This window comes from Vombatus ursinus, unplaced genomic scaffold, assembly GCF_900497805.2.
Source record: "Vombatus ursinus unplaced genomic scaffold, bare-nosed wombat genome assembly UNPS02014778.1, whole genome shotgun sequence".
In the NCBI taxonomy this organism is placed as follows: Eukaryota; Metazoa; Chordata; class Mammalia; order Diprotodontia; family Vombatidae; genus Vombatus; species Vombatus ursinus.
The window spans coordinates 5,486,815-5,507,368 of record NW_020954556.1 but is presented as its reverse complement, the minus strand read 5'-3'; the positions used below and the strand labels follow the sequence as shown (position 1 = coordinate 5,507,368).

The window sequence follows — 20,554 nt, the reverse complement described above, 5'->3', positions numbered from 1 at the left end:
TGTTTGTATAAACAGCATCAGTATTTACCCAAATAGTTAGACAGTTAAGATCTTTTTAACTTGCTCTGAATGTGAAGAACAGTGAAATAGAAAGTTAAGCAAAAAAGTAGCATCTTCCTATGTCATCAGCCAAGTTCCATGTCAGTCTGATTTCATGACTTTGCATTAAGAATGTAATTTATTGGTATTTATATTCACAGGTGCAGAGTCAAGTGGAGATATGGATATTCTCCTTACCCATCCTAGCTTCACTTCTGAGTCAACTAAACAGGTAGCTAAATCCATCAGTTAAGTCTAGTCGGTTTCTCATAGCAATGCTTATGCTTGTTTTGTTTGTTGGCATTTGAGTAGTCATAGTAGGTCTTATTCATGACAAGACACTGATTTAGGAGAAGTTTTTTGTGCTGAGTTCTATGATGAGGAAGACAGGTTAAGGAAATTAGGTAAAATATCTTTTCCCCCAACAAGCTGTGAAAAGGGCAATTGAACTTTGAGAGGGATAAGTTTTGGTAAAGCATTTCTGTTGCTGATTGACTATGTCAGGATTTAGTAGTAAATATTATAGTTAGTTTTTCATTAAAGGAGGATTTTTCAGTTAAAACGAAGTTGGTATTAATGAAAATGCAGATGACATAAACCTGGATATAGCTAACCACACAGGAATTATAGGCTCGTGACAATCTTGATAGCCTAGAATATTGGTTTGAATTGAAGGGATAAATGTAAAGTTTTATATTTGAATTCAAGAAATCAACTTTGTAAGATAGAGAAGACACGGTTAGATGGCAATTTTAGAAAGATCTGGGTGTTTTAGTGGACTGTGGCATTGAGAGCCCTTCCAACTCTGAATTATGTGATTCAGTGAAAAATGCCATTGCCCTGCACAAGAGATGCAAATATATTAAATTTGTTTTGGGGAATGTGTACTTTAAACATGACCTAGTTTATTAATATGATTTATTCAGATAAAAATATTAGTGAATTATGTATACTTCCTGGTTTGATGATTTTTTTTTTAATGAGCAACTATCTTTTCTAAAAATGTATTTCATTTACTTACATCAGTTTTTACTGGAGAAAAAAGTATTTCATGAAGAAAATAAGAATGCCAGATGTTCTTTTGTAGGTCTTTGGAAAGGTGATTTTTAATTCTTCTTCATTAACTTCTAACTTTTTCTTTTCCTTTTGTTTGTTTCACTAATTTTGATCCTCTAGCCCAAGCTGTTGCATCAAGTTGTAGAACAACTACAGAAAGTCCACTTCATCACAGATACTCTGTCAAAGGGGGACACAAAATTTATGGTGAGGTTTTGGATTTTTTTGAGTAACATGGTTGAAAAAACCTTGGAGACTTCTCAGTAACCTTCCCAGTAACCAGCCTGATTGGTTGCAAGCTTTTCTTCTCTGAAGTTCAATATTACAGTAAACAAAACTGGCATTTATAGTGCAGTGTAGATAAATTTATTTAAAAATTTGCTTGAAATGTCCCACTTGTTATTGATCTTTACTGTTGAAGTAGATAATCAAGGGGGAGCAGCTAGGAGGGTCAGTGGCTAGAGCACTGGGCCTGGAGGCAGGAAAACTTATCTTCTGAGTTCAAATCTGGCTTCAGACACTTACTAGTTGTGTGATCCTGGCTAAATCACTCAACCCTGTTTGCCTCAGGTTCTCATCTATAAAATGGTCTGGAGAAGGAAATCACAAACCACTCCAGTACCTTTGCCAAGAAAACTCCAAATGGGGTCATGAAGAGTCAGTCACAACTGCAATAACTAAACGACAACAGGATAATCAAGGGAACTCTGCAGTGCTCTTTAATTCAACTGGTATTTTCTAAATTACTAAAATGATTTAGATATAGAATTGTTACCATTGAAGTAAATTTGTTACTAAAATTTTCTACCAAAGTCTTATTCTTATGGAGGTGACCCTGAGTTATTGACAGCTAGGTTAGCAGATGCATAAGCCCTGGAAGGTTCTGTGAATCCGGAAAAGCTTTCAATATTCACCTAATAATAGCTTAGATATCTTGTGTCCAAGAATAAATCTAGCCAAGTTCAGAAAGGTTCATCCAAAGTTGACGGCAAGGTGATAAATTTTTTGGCTGCAACAGCTCTCAAAGTCCATCTTCTAAGTTATAGTGACGTCTGTGTCAGCAGAAATATCTACTCTAGTGAAATTGCAGCATTCCTAAAATTCATCTTTAATTTGAAATTTCTGGCAGACCTTTTCCATCATCGAGATTAGAATTAATCTGAAAAGTATTAGTTTACACAGGGGAAAAAAGGAGTAGGAGGTCTACAGGAAGATGCAGGAGGGAAGTGGCAGGGAATGCAAACAAGGCATAATTAGAGAAGGAAATGGAAGAACACTGTTACAGCAGTCTTTTACAATGAAACAAAGTCTAATCAGTCATCATAATCCCTCAGTCTTCCTAGAGGCTTAGGGGATAAGGATGTAAGAAGAAAAACTTCATATGGATTAAAGATAGATTATCAAACAGTACTTCATAAATATCAACGGAAAGCTTCTTCATAAATCTAGAAAATCCTTTTCCTTTTTGACTTGTTAATGTTTGTAATCATATCCTTCTAGCCTCTAATTGGAAGTGTAAAACCTCTGGTCTAAATTCCATCTATTGCTTAAATTAATTTGCCCAGTAACAAATAGAGTAAGAACTTTGTCATCTGGGATGTTATCATACACCCACAACCACCCCTACCTTTGCAAAAACCCTTCAGGAGTAATGAGCTATACTATATAGTTACTCAGCTATTCTTGTTAAACTTTCAGAGTCTCTATTCTGAATGGCATAACCACAGCCTAGCAGCACAGAAAACTATATTCAGGACTGTAGCAGTTGGCTGAATAATATAATAATAATAATAATAATAATATTAATTTATGTAGTGTCTTATCATTTTAAAGGTGCTTTAATATATTTATCTTATTTGATTGTACAGAACTGTTTACCAGAAGGAAAGAGTTATAAAAGGGAAAAGTAGCTGGTTTTAAATAGAGTAACTCAGACCAGACATAATGTTAGGAAATTGTAAGGCTCTGTTTGCTACACAAAATAGGAAGCATTTGAGTTTTGCACATAGCTATTAACTTGTCCCTGGCACTCATAGGGACCCTAGTTTGGTACTTTTGTTTTCAGAGGACCAAAGCCAGTGTTTATTTATAAGGATGAGGAACGCTTTACTTCAGCTTCTAAGTGTGATTGGAATTGTTTTGCCTGGGGCATCAGAATGTGTTTGAAAAGGGAAAGTAGCTGTATGTTTCAGGACTGTGGAAAAAGCAATAGACTAGGAAATGAGATGTAGATTGCAATTCCAACTATCTATCTACCTTCCCCATTTCTGGGCCTTGGTTTTCTCATCAGTAGAATTAGGATTATATCTGTTTTGCCTACCTCAGACATAAAGTTGTTATAAGACTCAAATGAAATGATACCTGTGAAACCGATTTGAAAAAAGTACAAAGTACACATACATAGTTGATGTATTATTTTCATTATAATATACCAGTAATCACTTAATTGCCAAATCTAATGTCTTTTCTCAGTCTACCTCCTCCTTGGCCTTTCTGCAGTACTTGACCCTTGCTCATCTCCTCCTGGATACTTTCTCTCCAGGTTTTTAAGTGTTCCTTTTTGATTTTCCTAAATGTCTGACCTCTCTTCAGTGTGCTTTGCTGACTGTGTCATACCTGCTAACTGTAGGTGTCCCTCAAACCTCTCTCCTAGGCCTTCTGTTTTCTCTCTACAGTATCTGACTTGATGATTTCTTCAGTTACGGTGGGTTCAGTCATCTCTATACAGATGATTCCCAAATCTATTTATCCAGCTCTGTTTTCTGTCCTGAATTCCATTCCCACATCATCAGCCATGTTTTAGACATCTCAATGTGGATATTACATAGACATCATAAATTCAACATGTGAAAACAGAGCTCCTGATCTTTTCTCCCAAACAGTCTCCTCTTTGCAAGTACCGTTCAGGGCACTACCATCCTTCCAGTAACCCTGGCTCTTCCCCTCATCTCCTCATTCTCACTTACCCCATATATGCAATTCTTGCCAAATCATCTTGTTTCTATCTACACAACATCTATATATGTCCCCTTTTTACCACTTACTCAGCCACTACCTTAGTTCATGCCCTCATCATCTCAGTCCGGACTGTTGTAGTTGATTGGTCTCCCAACCTTCAGTCTTTCCCCATTCTAATCCATTCAGCTAAAGTGATTTTCCTAATAGGTCTGCCCATGTGTCTCCATTTTACTCCAGAGTCAAATATAAAGCCCTCTATTTGTCATTTAAAGCTCTTAACAACCTGACTCCTTTCTCTCTTTCCAGGCTTTTTATATTTTGCTTCTCCTTACTCTGTCTGTGGTCCCTCTTTTCTGACCTACTTGCCGTTTTTGTACACAATACTCCATCCTCCATCTCACTTCCCTTGCCCTGGCTTCTGCCCCATGCCTAAAATGCTTATCCTTCTCTCTGCCTTTTTAGTTTGCTTGATGACTTAGTTCTAATCCCACTGTCTTCAGGTGGCCTTTTCCAGGCCCCTTAGCTGCTAGTGCTTTTCCCCCTGAGATCACTTACCTCCCATCTACTTTCTATGTAATTTTTACGCACCCCATTGTCTCCTCCATTAGAATATGAGTTCCTTGAGGTCAGGAGCTGTTTTTGCCTCTTTTTTTTTTTTTAAGGCAATTGGGGTTAAGTGACTTGCCTAGGGTCACACAGCTAGTAAGTGTCAAGTGTTTGGTCTGGGGCTGGATTTGAACTCAGGTCCTCCTGACTTCAGGGCTGGTGCTCTATCCACTGTGCCACCTGGCTGTCCCTGTTTTTGCCTTTCTTTGTGTTCCCATAGCTTAGCACAGTGCTTGGCACGTATAAATGCTTAATAAATGTTTGTTGACTGATTGATTGTCTGGGAATGGATTGTTAGAACAGAGGGAACTTGCTGAGGAAAACATTGAGGAATGGAAAATGAAAAGTGAGGATGAAATAATAGGAGTAAAATGGAGAGAATGACTACCAAGGAGTAGGCAAACAGGTGGTAAAACAATAGAAGAGATGTTTTAGGGAACTTAGACTACCTGACCTTAAAGTCAATTCAAATAGAATTAAACTATCAAAGTCATATCCCCTAACCTTTTGATGATACAACCTGTAGGCTGGCAATCATGAACATTTTCTGACCTACTACAAGGAAGTAGCTTGACGTTATTCCTAAATGCCTATTAAGTTGTGAGCATCTATGTTGTGTTAGTTATCCTCAGGATAGAATATAATTTTTTTTAAACAAAAAAATCCTGTAAGCAACAGTAATCCAGCCTTTTAAAAGCTGGGGCTAGTCCAAATCTTTTTTTGTTTTGTTTGTTTAATCAGACTCTAGATAATTGTACTGTTTATTCTTTAGCCATATCATTTAGAAGGGTCAAAAAAATGAACATTTCTCCTTTTATATGCCTACTATTGACCATAATAGGAATCAGTTTAACTGTAGTATTGAGTGTGAACTTGGCCTCAAAAAATTTCTATAGAATAGGGTAGTAAGGATTTCAAGGACAATAGAAGGTACCTAGAATTCCCTGAGGAAATGAAAGAGGTTTTATTTCAAACACTCCACATGAATCCATCCAATTGAAATGCCAAACAGAGCTAATCCATTCAATCCAGCAAGGAATTTTCAATAATACACAGAAATTCTTTAACACTAGCTCTCTAGCAAAGGTGCAGGAAATCAAATTAGCCTTGAGGAAAGGAGCAAAACCATTAGATAAATCCTTTTACCAACTTGACAAACTGCAAGATCATTGCCTCAGGAACAAAAACAGCCATATCCGTAAGGTATTACCGTGTGGTAATTCCAGATGGAAATAATTTCTGATCCAGCTGAGGGTAGAAGTTGAGTTGAAACTTGTTAATGCCTCAGGAAGATGAGCTTCATGTCGTGAAGCTAACCTAAAGTTTTACTGATCCTCTAGCCATGGGCCCCTTTCTGTGTGGGAAAGTCCTAAGTATAGTCTGCAAAATGAAGATAATCTAGTCTTTAGGGACTCATTAAATTACAGCACTTTAGACTAAATTCCACCCCAGTTTTAGTTTCATGTGTGGCTGTGTTTTTATCATGAAGACTGGATGAATGAATAAAAAAGCATTTAGTAAGTGTTTATTATGTAGAAAGCACTGTGCTATATAAGTGCTTGAGATTTAAATAAAAAGTAAAAAGTTCTTCCTCTCAAAGGGCACACATACTAATGCAGGGAGACAACATATATAGCACTTTTCAGCATCGAAGTAAAATGGAAAAGTCCCATGGTTGATAGGATACAATAGCAAAGCAGATGATAATGCATTGTCTTTAATATCAGTTCCACCAATCAAATCCTATCAGTTACATCATTTGACAGGGCCCAAGGACTTTGGTGGCAAGAACTTTGTTTTGGGGATCTTTAGTATTTGTGCCTGAAGTTCCTGAAGAAGCAGTTGCCAGGCCACATTTTCATAGGGATTGCTACCCAGTGGGCTAAGGTAAAAGGAACGCCAGTAGACTGGGGCCCTGCCTTTTCCAAGGCTTCTGGATTTACCTGTTGGTCAGCTGTTGATGTTAGTGGCAAGGAAGGTAGAGCCCTTCTCTGCAGATATTGGTCCTCTCAGTCATGGCCGTGGAGCATAAGCTAGAAGCAGGACTGCTAGTCTGGAGGGCACTGCTATTTCCAAGACTTTTGGGTTCAGGGCCCTGGGCTACCTACCTAAGTCTTAGGAGGTAGTGATGGGGATTTGACTTTCGTATCATCATGTCTCCTGGTTCTTCCTTAGGGTACCTTGCTGCTTCAGCTAGGCTGCCTTGCGCTAAGTTTGGTGGGGACAGCTGGTCTCTTCTCTACAGGATTTGCTTCCTTAGATGTTGTGCTAAATGCAGGACTGTAGGGGTGGCGGGGGGGGGGGGGACTATTATTTGTAAGGCTCTTGGGGTCAGGGTCCTAAGCTATCTCCACCCAAGTCTCACTGGAAGTAGTAGTTGATTTGATATTTGTGGCAGGTTGACTGGCCTGGTACAAACTGTCTCCTGTGTCTCCTATAGGGTTCCTTGATCTTCGTATAAGTGATAAATGAAGGAATCTGACCTACCTTTTTTTTTTTTTAAACATTAATATGAAATTGTTAGAAAGTATAGATTAGTGCCCTTATAGGTCTTTCTACTCAAATTTCTGGAAATGACAAAGAATTCATCTTACTGTATACATTTGTTTGGTGACTAGAAATGCATTGTGGGCTCATACCTATAAAGTAATAAAATACAGTAGTTTCTTTATCACCTGAAAAGCCCTTCAAGGAATTAGAATTGAATTTAGTAGTACCCTCAGCATTAATCTGTATGTACTTACTCATATTGTTTCAACCTATTGAAAGTCCACTTATTACACTTTCTGCTTCAAAGAAACTAATGTTTCACTGTCTATATGACACTGATGTTTTCTTTGCAGTGGAATGGATTTTTAAAATTTGTGGAATAGAGTTACATGTATAGTTTGACTTCTGGATTCTTTCCAGGATAAGGAAAGTTATAGTCCCATTGTCCTCTGCCCTGGTCAGACGACATCTGGAGTATTGTGTTTAGTTCTGGATGTCATATTTTAGGAAGGAAGTTGATAAACTGGAGAATATCCAGAAGAGGATGACGAGGATGGTAAAGGGTCTTATGTTCCAGCCTGCATAAGCATTAGTTTAAAGAATTAGGAATATTTAACCCGAAGGAGAGAGGATGTAGGGCAGCATGACAGCTGTCTTTAATTTTGTGAAAAACAGTCATGTGAAACAGTGCTCCACAGGACCAGTGGGGTCGAAATCACAGGCAGACAGAGTGCTGGGACTTGGAGTCAGGAAGTCTTGGGCTTGAATCCTGTATCAAACATTGAATAGTTCTGTGAACAGAGGCAAGTAATTTAAACCCTCTGAGCCTCAACTTCCTCATCTGTAAAATGGAGATAATAATGCCTGTAGCACCTAAGTCTAAGGGTTGTGAGTCTCAAATGAGATAATGTGTGTAAAGAAAGTACTTTACACAATTTGAAGTGCAATATAAAGAACCATGGAAAAAGTCAGGATGAGATCTAGGACCAAAGAATATTGATAACAATAGCAGCATTTATATAGTGCCTACTGTGCCAGACACTGTACTAAGTACTTTACAAATATGATATGATTGAACCTTACAGCAATTCTGGGAGGTAGGTACTATTATTACCCCCATTTCACAGTTGAGGAAACTAAGGCAAACAGATTTAAGTGACTTGCCCAGAGTCACACAACCAGTTTGAATACAGATTTTAATTCAGGGCTTCCTGACTCCAGGCCCAAGCCCCTATCCGTTGAGCCACCTAGCTGCCTACTCCATTGTAGCTAGAATGGAGAATGTATAAAGAACAATATTTGTGTAATAAGATTGAAAAGGAAGGCTGGAGCCACATTATGAGAGGTCTTAAATATAAACTTAAGGGAGTTGTATTTTAGTAATTTTATTTAAATAAATTTATATAATGTATAAATGTATTTATATATAAATTTAAATAATTTTAGTAATGTTGTATTTTAATAATGAAGTAGTGATGAGCTACTGAAGATTTTTCAGTGGTTAGTGACCTATATATCAGTGAACTCATTCAGAAGATAGTAATATAAAAACAGAAAAGCTGGTAGAATAGATATAGGGTTCTGATCTAAAATTTAAGCTTTCAAAAGTATAGATTTAAACATTTGCATTTTTTAAAATATGTAATTAAAAGTAAGTTTTCATTTTTTAAATTATCTTTTCTGTTTTTTATCATTTGTTTGCTCTTAGGGTGTTTGTCAGCTGTCAAGTGAAGATGAGAAAGTTGCATATCCATATAGAAGAATTGATATCAGGTACTCTTCACAGTCTGTCTCAAAACTACTTGAGCAGGGCAGCTAGGTGGCACAGTGGATAGAGCACTGGCCCTGGAGTCAGGAGGACCTGAGTTCAAATCTGGCTTCAGATACTTGACACTTACAAGCTGTGTGACCCTAGGCAAGTCACTTAATCCCATTGCCTAACAAACAAACAAAAAAAAAGACAAACAAACAACTTGAGCAATTTTTCTTCTGTTTCTCTTTCTTATCCAGTTCTCTTCTACTAAATAGACAAACCCTGGACTTTATTTCTACTTTCATAGTGTGCTTATTTTTTAGTAAAATAATAGTTTTCAAAAGACCATATATTCCTTCTGCAGATGTTGTTTAGTTTGAAGAAGTATGTAACGAAGTCAGATTCTAAACTCTGATTTTTGTCGTTAAACAAATATTTATTCTGTTCTTTGCAGAGAAGCTGAATATCACAATGGACTATATCTTACCTCTTTTTTTTAGCACCTAAAAAGATTCATGTTTGAAGGTCAAAGACTGTTGGGATGAAACATTCAAGGATGTTGCCATTTCACTCTTCCTTTACTTTCAACAGAACATTGCCTCCTGACATCCTGCAGTCACTCTCACTAGCCCCATTGTGGGTATATTTAAGTTAAGATCCACAAAAGGAGCCTTTCTTGGCCAATTTCATTTTCATGGCACTGTTTTCCTCAGGTTATCTGGCCACCTTGTTAAAGCAGAACATTTTGTGGCCTTGGCATCAGGAGACTGAGGCAGAGCTCCATCTGTCCTTGAACATTCCCTGTGCCACCATGGGCATATTATTTCACCTCTAAAAACCTCCATTTTCTCCTCTCTAACATGGGCATGATGGGAATTCCTGTTCTACCCGCCTACCTACCTCAGAGGGCTATTGAGGAGCACTATCAAAGGGTTAAAGCACTATGTCATATGATGTTTTTCTTATTAACAGCTTTTTAGGTGTTTTTTCACCTTTAATGGTACCTTAAAAATCTTCATACATACCACATTAGATAAAAAATTTTGTCCATTTTTTCTGTATTTTTAGATTGATTCCCAAGGACCAGTATTACTGTGGTGTTCTTTACTTCACTGGCAGTGATATTTTCAATAAGAATATGAGGGCCCACGCCCTAGAAATGGGCTTCACAATCAATGAGTATACGATCCGGCCCTTGGGAGTCACTGGTAAGTATCGTTCTTTTGTTGGCAATGATCGATGGGCGTTTTGAGTGAAAAAAGTCATTTACAGAGAAATTTTATTCTTAGCAACTTTGATCTGTTAGAAAACCTTCCATTAAATAATGTGGTTAATTTTAGCAAGGCCCTGTATCTTTATTCTTAGAGGCAGTATTCAATACTCATCCCAGGAAACATTCCCATCTCCATCAAAGCATAAAACCTGTTAGGGTATCCTTTTTAAAAAATAATATTTCATTTTCCCCCAATTATATGTAAAAACAATTTTTAACATACATTTTTTAAAAATTTTAAGTTCCAAATTCTCTCCCATCCCCTCCCTGAGACAGTAAGTAGTTTGATATAGGTTATACATGTGCAGTCGTGCAAAACATTTCCATATTAGTTATGTTGTGAAAGAAAATGTAGGGAAATCCCCCCCCCCCAAAAAAACCCACGAAAAAAATAAAGTGAAAAATAATATGCTTTGATCTGTATTCAGACTCCATCAGTTTTTTCTCTGGTTGTGGATAGCATTTTTCATCATCCAAATCCTTTGGAATTTTCTTGGACTGTTGTATTGCTGAGAAAATACCCAAGTCATTCACAGTTGATCATCTTACAGTATTGCTGTTACTTTGTACAATGTTCTCCAAGTTCTGCTCACTTCACTTTGCATCAGTTCATGGAAGTCTTTCCAGGTTTTTCTTAAATCATCTTCCTCATCATTTCTTACAACACAATAGTATTCCATTACAATCATAAACTACAACTTGTTCAACCATTCCCCAATTGATGGCATTTCCTTAATTTCCAATTCTTTGCCACCACAAAAAGAGCTGCTATAAATATTTTTGTACAAATAGGTCCTTTCCCTCTTTTTTTTTATTTCTTTGGGATACAAACCCAATAGTAGTATTGTTGGATCAAAGGGTATGCACAATTTATTTGGGCATAGTTCCAAATGGCTTTCCAGAATGGTTGGATCAGTTCACAACTGCACCAACAGTGCATTAGTGTTCCAGTTCTCCCACATCTCCTCCAACATTTATCTTTTTCCTTTTCTTTCATAATAGCCGATCTGACAGGTATGTGGTGGTACCTCAGAGTTGTTTTAATTTTCATTTCTCTAATCAATAATGATTTAGAGCATTTTTTAAATATGACTATAGGTAGCTTTGATTTCTTCTTGTGAAAACTGCCTGTTCATATTCTTTGACCATTTATCAATTGGGGAATGACTTGTATTCTTATAAATTGGATTCATTTCTTTATATATTTGAGAAATGAGTCTTTTATCAGAGATACTTGCTGTAAAAATTCTTTTCCAGTTTTCTGCTTTCCTTCTAATCTTGGCTGCATTGATTTTGTTTGTGCAAAACCTTTTTAATTTGATATAATCAAAATTATCCATTTTACATCCCATAATGCTCTCTGTCTCCTGCTTGATCATACATTATTCACTTTTCAGGATAACTTTTTTAACACTTGCAGATTACTTACTTTATTCCTGTCCATTTAACAAGCATTTATTAAGAACCTAATCTGCAAAGCACTATGAATATAGAGTTAGAAACACAAAAATGAAAATAGTCCTGTTTTTCAGGAGTCTTCCAAGAGTCTATATTCTGATAGGGTATTTGACATAGATACGGATAAATAAATACAAGAAAATCTGAAGAGAGAAAAAGCATTTAGAACTAGGAAATCAGGAAAGGTTTACTGTAGGAAGCTGCACCTGACCTGAATCTTAAACTCAAACTTCTCAGAGGGATTGTGAGAAGAGAGTGCATTCCAAGCAAGGGTATCAACCTGTAGAAAGTCACAGAGGCAAGGGAGAAGTGCTGAGTTTGGGGAACAGCAAGGAGGCCATTTAATTTGAACATAGCATGTGTGAAAAGATATATTGTGAAATAAGTCTGAAACTTTAGGCTAGAGCCATATTGTGACAGGCTTTAAAGGCCTGAGGAGTTTTTATTTTAGCCCAAAGGCAAATAGAAAGCCACTGAAGATTGAATAAGGGAGTGACACCATCAGATCTGTGTCTTAGGAATTTGGTAGCTATGTATAGGATGTGCAAGATGGCCTAGGACCAGAGGCTATTGCAGTTTCCAGTAAGAGGTGATGAGGGAGGGACTCAGCAAGGGTAGTGGCTGTGTGAATGAAGATAAGGGGACAGATGAGAGAGATTAATCAAGAGGCATTTATTTATGTGTCAGGCATTGGGCATACATGTACAAAGAATGAAACAATTTCTACTCTCAAGTAGCTTACATTCTAACATGTCAGTACTTGGCAACTGATTGGATGTGGGGGATGAATGAAAGTGAGCCATAGGAATTAAACCCCAAATCTAAACTCTAGAAATCTTTTTCTCCTCCATTTTACAGGAGTTGCTGGAGAACCCCTCCCAGTTGACAGTGAGAAAGACATCTTTGACTATATCCAGTGGAAATACCGAGAACCCAAAGACAGAAGCGAGTGATGCCTGTGTCAATGCCAAGAACCACCACACAGCAATCTTTATTTCTTGAACTTTACTGTGTAAGGGTCCTTACTGTTTATAAATAATAGCTTCCTTTTCACTCTTTAGCCTTGTAATCATTAAACTATCCAGCACAATCAAGTGGTATTATTCTTATTTTATTAGCAAATAGATCAATTTAAATATACACATTTTATTCAGATTTATTCTTTATGAAGGGTTTAAGATAAATATTATGAAGGGAGAAAAGGAAAACTGGTTGATCTCTGCAAGAGATTTTACTCTGCCACGTTTTGCCCCGCTTAAGAAGGATTTTTCAGTGCTGTTTCCTAGATCCTACCTGTACTTCAGTCAGATACCTTGTGCCTGGGCTTCAGGAAACAATGGCTTATTCTAGAAATTAGGGTTTTGTTTTTTTTAGCTCCATTTCATTCTTCTGTTGTTCTTATATTTTAGTCATAACTAATACTTGTAACCCAAACAGCTGCAATTTCCCTTGAAAAGAAACTGGCACTAGTAAATTGGCTTCTGAATCAAACTAGTTCATCTTTCTGTGTTTACAACTATTAAATTATGTCCTCTTCACTTTTTCTTGGCATTATCATTCAGATGTTATGGATAAAGATAAGTACGAAAGCCAGGTTTTTTAAGGTGAAATGTGTATTTTTAGTTCTAGAATTCCTTGGGAGTTATAATTCCATAACACAAAAATAAGTCATCTGCTAAACAAAACTTTTTTTCTAATACTGTATTTAATGTAAACTCTCATATAATTTCACCTACACATGATGATATGGCATTTGTGTGTTAGTGGATGAGAAATCAGTATCAAACCAGCAGGTGTTTGGTTTACCAATATTTGTGGGGGTTATTTTCACTGTAAGTCTGCAGGCATTTACTACTGCCTTCAAACCCCTTTACTTTTCTTCCGTATCTGTCAAGAAACCACTTAATGGTTTGTTATTAATTGAGTCACCAGGTTAAAACTACATGTTTTTGTTTTCAGGAACCTCAGTTTTCATGTACATTGAAGAACACAGACAAAGAACCAGCTCCTTTTCCACCATGGTTTACAGTAGTAGTTTCAAAGTATCAGATAGTCTAGCTTTAACTTACTTCAAGTGTTGCATGATCTATTACAAGAAATGTCTATATTAAAGGCTTTAAGAATCAGTTTGAGTTTGTGTTTCCACAAGATTCCAAGTATTTGAAGACTAGATTTTTTGGCAGACTCTTAAACGTGAATGTTTTCGAGGCCCAGTACTTTGACTTCGGCAAAACAGTCCAGGACCACAATCACAACGCTGGAAAATTTCTGGAGCTTGAGCACCATCTTTATGGCCACGTCTAGAACAAACTTGCCCCTCCAGGAGGACTGGCTTACAAATTTTTGTCCAAAAATGACGAGCACAGCAAAGTCCAGGATTGCAGTCAAAAGTTCGTAGACAGCTTTCGCCTTCTTGCCCTGTAGAAAAATCAAGATAGGTTTTTTAGTAACACTACACTTGTATCAGAAGATGGTGGTAGTTGTTTAGTAGTTTTTCAGTCATGTCTGACTCTTCATGACTCCATTTGGGGTTTTCTTGACAAATACTAGAGTGGTTTGCCATTTCCTTCTCCAGCTCATTTGACAGATGAGGAAACTGGAGCAAACAGAGTTCAGTGACTTGCGCAGAGTCACACAGCTAATAAGTGTCTGAGGCCAGATTTGAACTTAGAAAGATGAGTCTTCCTGACTTCAGACTTCCGTCCACTGTGCCACCTAGCTGCCCTGAAATTAATATTATCTATGCTTCATTGATTTTTATCTATCTTGTTAAACACTTCACAATTACATTTTAATCTGATTCCCCTTGGGAGTTTTGAAGGCCACAATGTTTACAACACAGCTTTAGGACATGGACACGCACGCACACACACACACATACATATATACACACATGTATATATGATGTCTGCTAAAGTCCCAACATTGAAATTATATGATGCTTTAAATTTCCATGGGATTGGAAGTTAAGCTTTCTTACCTAAGAATTGCCATGAAAGTACTTTAGTACTAAAGTTTTATGTTTACTATTTTAGAGAGGAAAATATTGCTGTCAGAATCTATATTCTGATCATGGAGTTATCTCTGGATTCTGTGGAACAATTTAGGGACTTCTATCCTAGTAATATATATTATAAATTAAAACAGAATGAAACATCTAGAAAATTACACATAACTTGATAAGGTTTGTTTTTCTGCAAAGGTAAAGAGTACAATTCTTTTACTAATGCAGTCTAAGGATCAAAGGATGTAACCTTGTGGGTTCTCTCATCATTGAATAATTTGTGATTAGTATATTCATGTTGCACTGCACTGGTTTCTGCTATTCTAATTTCATGTTCCCTATCCCTTTACCCCAAATTTGTCCTTTACCCACTATCTCTCTTAACACTGAGCCTCCTGCTTTCAGCAGAACTAAATTAGAAGGCAGAAGACAGGTTTTGTTTCATCTAGTCCCTTAACCCCAGAAGCCTAGAGGAAAAAAGGAAATCATTTTACTGTGTTAATGGTGTTCCCTTACCTTTGCTGCCTTGGGATCTGTTAATGTTGGGCTTCTTTTTGGGTTTGCTTTCTTGAATTGGATGCTGAGTTGTCACCTTGGAATCCAAGCCTTCTTGGCCATCATTTCTCTCCAGGATTGGGGTTGTCTCCTCAATGAGTGTACAAACATCTGAGAGACAGTCATTCAGGGCTTGAGTTACTACATTTTGTGGAGCAGGCACATGAGCATATCATAGTATGCTTTGGCAGCAACCGTATTTTCTACTTCTGTTATTTTAAATACTTGTTGCATGTTTCAGTACTTAAAAGAACCATGATTTCATCATTGTTAGTACTCCTTTCAATGATAGAGAACGTAATCCAGATAGTATTGAACTGCTTTGGCTAAAAAAATCAATTGTCTGGTGGTTTGTTTTATATTTTGTATTACCTAGGTAGTATGTAATGTCCTTGAGAACCAAGACTATTTGTTTTTATCTTTATTTCCCCAGTACATGGTAGATGTTTTAATAAATGCCTATTGAATTCACATACACACCAGTTTATGCAGTCCATGCTTTTAAGCCTTTCCAGTTTAATAAAGGACCTGCTTATGGTCTATTAGCATAACCTGCAAAAATCCAGGGTCACTTCCATACTGTGATGAAGACTAGAGGATAACTTTAGTGGAAGATTTTTTACATGTCCCAGAAAGTTAAAGTCAGTTTTATAATTAAGAGGGAAACATGAAATATGTATCATGAGAAAAAGTAATAATTACAAGATATAATATTCAATTTTGGATTATTACTTTTAAGCAACAAATTCTTAACACAAATGAAATTAAGAGTAACTCATTAAGAAATGTTTAAGTTAAGGAAGCATAAGTTGAATGTGAAACTATAAGAAACCTAAAATTTTTAGAGGAGCCTTTTAAGTGTTCTTGTATATATGGTATACATGTGCAGTGTCTTTTAAGGGCTATATCCCATTTAATGCACTGCATAGGTTCATGGCGGCTTACCATTGACACAGAGAGTCCCTGGGCAACACATGCCATTCCGCTGGCATCGTCTCCGTAACCCCCGGCACATTGTACAGAATGGCTTTTCATCTCTGGATTTGAGGCAGAATTTTTTGGAACCACAATCTTTGTCATTCAAGCACTGTGAAGAACCCTGTGGAGTAAAAATACTTACAAGAAATAGAAACTACAGAGCAAGAAAACCCATCAGTATTTCAAATATCTCAAAGGACTTGGAACAAAGAGACGCTAGAGATTATCCAGCGGTCCCCAAAGTAAGGGAAACCACCCCTGGGGGGCCGTGGGAATGATCCAGGGGGGCCATAGTGGCCTTGGGTACAATTGTACTCTTAATCTGAGACTTCTTTCCTAATTTGTAAAATTTCCAGGGAAGCGCTGAATAATTTTTTTCTAAGGGGGTGATAGGCCAAATAAGTTTGGGAACCTCTGATCCAACCCTCCTCATTTTACAAATTAGGGAACTGAGACCTTGAGAAGCAAAGCCAGGATAAAAGTCAAATGCCTACATTTTAAAATTCGCCCCACCAAACATTTATTAAGCAACTACTGTATGCCAACTTCATTCCAAGAGTCCACATTTGGCTTCTTAAGATCATCAAATTTCATGCCATTATGGTATTTATCTTTACCGTAGCAACTTCCACCATTCATGGAATTGTCATTTGCTCTTTGTGAACCTTCCTGAAAATTTAGCGCTGTGGCTTTGTGGCAGTGCCTTCACACATAATAAAGGATGCTAACAAACAAAATGAAGTTAGGTTCTTTATCCTTAAAATAACATAAGTACCACATATTCAGTTGTTTTCTTCCCAAGAGCCTTTAGGTTTATTATTGGAAAGAGTCTTAGCATCTCATTGTTCAGTGGCATTAGATTATTAGCTTCACTTTATGTGTGGAAAAACACAAGTTTCACTGTGTGTGTGTGTATATATACATATATATATGTATATATATATATATATATATAAAACACTATTTTTACTACTATTTAATTTTTTTTCTATTTTATTTTTTTACTATTTTATTACTATTTCCTATTGCCTATGCCAAAGCCCCCTCCCTTCCAGGTAAGAGACTGTAACCTATGGATTATAATGATTTCATTATAAAATCTGGAACTTCAGCAATGAGACAGACAGCATACCCGATTATAAGCATTCATCCCCAGCACAAATTTTACCTTCCGAGGGTCTTGTACCTCAGCAGAACTCTTGATGGTATTAGAATCCAGAACCAAGGCTCCCAGGGGAGAGCACAAATAACTTAGTCCCAGCAAGAAAACTACCACCATTTTTCAGGTATCCAGATCCCAGTGTTTGCTATTCTTAGGAGACTTGCTTGCAGATTTCACTCTATCTGCCCTCTGCACGCGTGCTCCTGCAAACTAGTAATTAGTTTTGCCAAGATATGAAAATATAAAGTCTTGCAAAGCTTCTTCTGCAATAGAGAATTTCAGGTCTAAGTAATGTGTGTGAAACGTGATGAATGAAAGCTGACCAGTAGGCTCCTTCCTGGAGTATTTATAGCCAGATGTGCCCATTTCTCTCATCCTCCCCCCAACATTTCCTTCCTCTTCAGCCCCACACAGGCTTCAACAAATCCCTTCAAATCTGTTTGATCAATAGTTCAAAACATGGACTCAATAGAGTGAGAGAGGAGGCAGGGCTGCAGCAGCTTCTTCTCCTCCTGGGGCTGAATCCCTCCTAATTATTGCATATCAAAGTGAGTTCAAAGGGCTCAGAGAGGAGCAGGATGTCTGTATCAAAGGCAAGCTCTGATAATCACCTGCATTTCCTACCTTCAGTAATCCTTTGCAAAAAAAAGAGTCTAAGATCTGTTTTCACAGCTAATTGTGCTCAAAGAAAGAATGAATCATATTGGCCTGTGTTGGAGAGAGGATGCCAAAAATTAACGAGTTACAAAATATACTGAGAATCTTTAAACTGTGCCTCAAATAGTGAAAAAGGTAGAAAAACACTTTCTGATTAGCTCTAGCATCCAGATGTAAAAAATCCTACCAGCTTAAAAGCAGCTGCCACAATAGCACCTGTTCCAACTAAATATCAATTTGGAAAGAAAGTACAATGTTCCTTAAATAAAAAAAAAAAAATTGTTTGAAGTAGGGTTGATTAATTCCGAAAATGACGAGTTTCATAAAAAATCTTTTTTTGATGTTACAGATGTAAGCAAAAAGTGCATTTTTTTTTTACTGAGTTACACACCACATTTGAAAGAACTAGCAAAAAGCTATTGGTTCATTTTATATGTGATGTAATTTATATCGTATTCTCTCAAATTGAATTAAATGGAAGCAGACTCCTTATGCTAGCTGATTTCTTATTATCCTGATCCATTTCCAAACTTCCTAATTAAAAATTGCTTTTCTCCAGCTCCAGCTCCTTCCTATCAGATTTTCAGTCAGAACAATTGAGAAGACAGGTCAAATGTCTTAAGGAATTTAAGATTGGAGTCTAAAGGGAGAACAAAAACAATTGCTACTTTCCCTCTTCATTTTCTTTTCTTTTTTTTTTTTCATTTTAAATTCATTCCAGTATTTCAGATGTGAGGTGTTTCTAACTGAATTCAGCCTTTGTCACATTTTCACTTATGGCTTATCATGATTTAAAGTGTTTCCAGAAAGTTTTCACGATATAGCAATCCATTAGAATTTATCTAAATATTCCTTTACAAGTATGAGATCTCTCCATTTTAAAGTTCACTATAGATAATAACCAATATAAAACTGGCTTACATAGGTTGCCTTAATAACCCAAGTCTTAACTTTATGGCTCTATTTCTCTTCACAGCCTTACTGGATTATTTACTGCTTATATAGTGTAATAATAGCTATTTATGCTAGCTAACACCACTCCCCCAATTGGAGAAAATATACTTTGTTAGGATAGTAAGGATATGGCTGGATTGTGTTTTATGGTTATTTTGATGCTTGCCAATCATTACAGAGAGTAATAAGGAAAGCCCCCAAGGCTTCCTCTCTTCCATTCATTCATTTAATATTTACTGATTACCTGTGTGTAAGTTCTTGTGCTAAGCACTGAAAGGACTTTAAAGATAAATAACAATGGTCCCTTTCCTCAAAGAGTTGATGCTAAAAGGGGAAATGAAATTTGTATGAATAAATATGATACAAAGGCCAAAAAAGTGCCTATGAAAAGTGTAAGCGCTATCTGAACTCTGGTTGGGGGAAGAGGGAAGACTTCATAGAGGCAGAGGCATTTGAGAAAAATCTTGAAGGATGGATATAAAATCAACAGGCGGAGATGGGTGGAGATAATCTAGATACATAATACATTGCAGAGGCATGGAGGGAAGGAAGCATAGGCTGTACTGGAAGACAGTGAGTAGTCAGGTTTAGTTGAAATGCAGAGGATATGAGTAGTATAAGATAAGGTAGGTTTGTGAGGATTGTGAGGAGCCTTGAAAAGCAAGATAAAGATTGTAGACAGGATCATAGATCTAGTACTAGAAAGTAAGGCCCAAAGGTGTTTTTGATTTGCTCACAATTGCATAGGTGGTAATGAGCAGAATTAGTACTTAAATTCAATCATTAATTAGGGAGTCATTGAAGGTTTTTGAGCAGGGAAGTGAGGTGATTAGGCCATAGAGTAAAGGATGAATTAGTTGTGAGAGGGACCAGAAGTAGTGAAACTCACTAGGAGATTTATTTCAATAACCCAGGGGCAGACTAAGATGGACTAAGATGGTGGCAACAGGAATGGAAAGGAGGAAACAAGGAGACATCAAGGTCTATGGCGGCAGAGAGCTATATAAAGCACTGGCCTGGGAGTCAGATGGGTTCTAGTCACATGTCTGTCACCAACAAGCTGTGCATTAAAGAATCACTGGTGGGACCAAAGAGACCTTAAAAATCATCTAATCCAACGCTCTCCTTTTTATGGATGAAGAAAGAGTTAAGTTATAGTCTAGAAGAGTTAAATGGTTTGCTCACAGTCACATCTGGTTAGGGGGCAATGACTAGAAATAGAAGATACATCTCTAGGCTTCAATTATCCCAAGTGGAAAATCAGTTTGGACTAGATAATTTCCAAAACTTCACTTCACATCTAACATCATTCTACAATTCCAGTTCTACAGTTCTCCTTGAATGCCTCCTCCTGATCTGGAGGTAGTGTTGGTTTTCCAAAGGCTAATCTAGCATTATGTAAATTTCTACAGTTCTAAGGATGCAAGAAATACTGTGAAGGTCAAGCCAAAAGAAACTGGCAAATAATTAGATGGGCATTACTAGATGACCTTTTTTTGGCTAGACAATGGGGTTAAGTGACTTGCCCAGAGTCATACAGCTAGTGAGTGTAATGTGTCTGAGAGGCTGGATTTGAACTCAGGTCCTTCTGACTCCAAGGCCAGATCTCTA

The 20,554-nt window shown here is 37.1% G+C and overlaps 2 protein-coding genes across 3 annotated transcripts in view; one reads left to right on the top strand and one right to left on the bottom strand.

The window, feature by feature from the left end:
- Positions 1-13,685, top strand: part of POLB (DNA polymerase beta) — a 33,884-nt gene extending 20,199 nt beyond the window's left edge. The window contains exons 10-15 of one of the 2 annotated variants that reach the window (XR_003569372.1): positions 201-271; positions 1,216-1,302; positions 8,858-8,922; positions 9,971-10,110; positions 12,492-12,645; positions 13,593-13,685. Coding sequence is in view for 1 of the 2 variants with exons in the window: in XM_027865437.1 (XP_027721238.1) it covers positions 201-271; positions 1,216-1,302; positions 8,858-8,922; positions 9,971-10,110; positions 12,492-12,586 (458 nt within the window). In the remaining variant the exon portion in view is untranslated. Of the gene's footprint in view, positions 1-200; positions 272-1,215; positions 1,303-8,857; positions 8,923-9,970; positions 10,111-12,491; positions 12,728-13,592 lie in introns of those variants that run through there. The other variant, XM_027865437.1, reaches the window with a different exon arrangement.
- Positions 13,686-13,782: 97 nt separating this feature from the next.
- On the bottom strand, positions 13,783-17,449 carry DKK4 (dickkopf WNT signaling pathway inhibitor 4). The gene is made up of 4 exons (XM_027865438.1): positions 17,339-17,449; positions 16,138-16,291; positions 15,154-15,303; positions 13,783-14,051 (listed from the first exon to the last, which is right to left on the bottom strand). Exons 1-4 carry the CDS (start codon positions 17,447-17,449, stop codon positions 13,801-13,803), a joined length of 666 nt encoding a protein of 221 aa, XP_027721239.1. The 3' UTR covers positions 13,783-13,800.
- Positions 17,450-20,554: the final 3,105 nt, after the last annotated feature.

What these genes read in the sequence shown, in the direction of transcription:
- DKK4 (XM_027865438.1), bottom strand. Translation starts at nt 17,449, where the DNA reads ATGGTGGTAGTTTTCTTGCTGGGACTAAGTTATTTGTGCTCTCCCCTG. An exon ending in AGGTACAAGACCCTCGGAAG is followed by an intron (nt 16,292 to 17,338) that starts GTAAAATTTGTG and finishes TTTACTCCACAG; the next exon opens with GGTTCTTCACAGTGCTTGAA. An exon ending in CAGATCCCAAGGCAGCAAAG is followed by an intron (nt 14,052 to 15,153) that starts GTAAGGGAACAC and finishes ATTTTTCTACAG; the next exon opens with GGCAAGAAGGCGAAAGCTGT.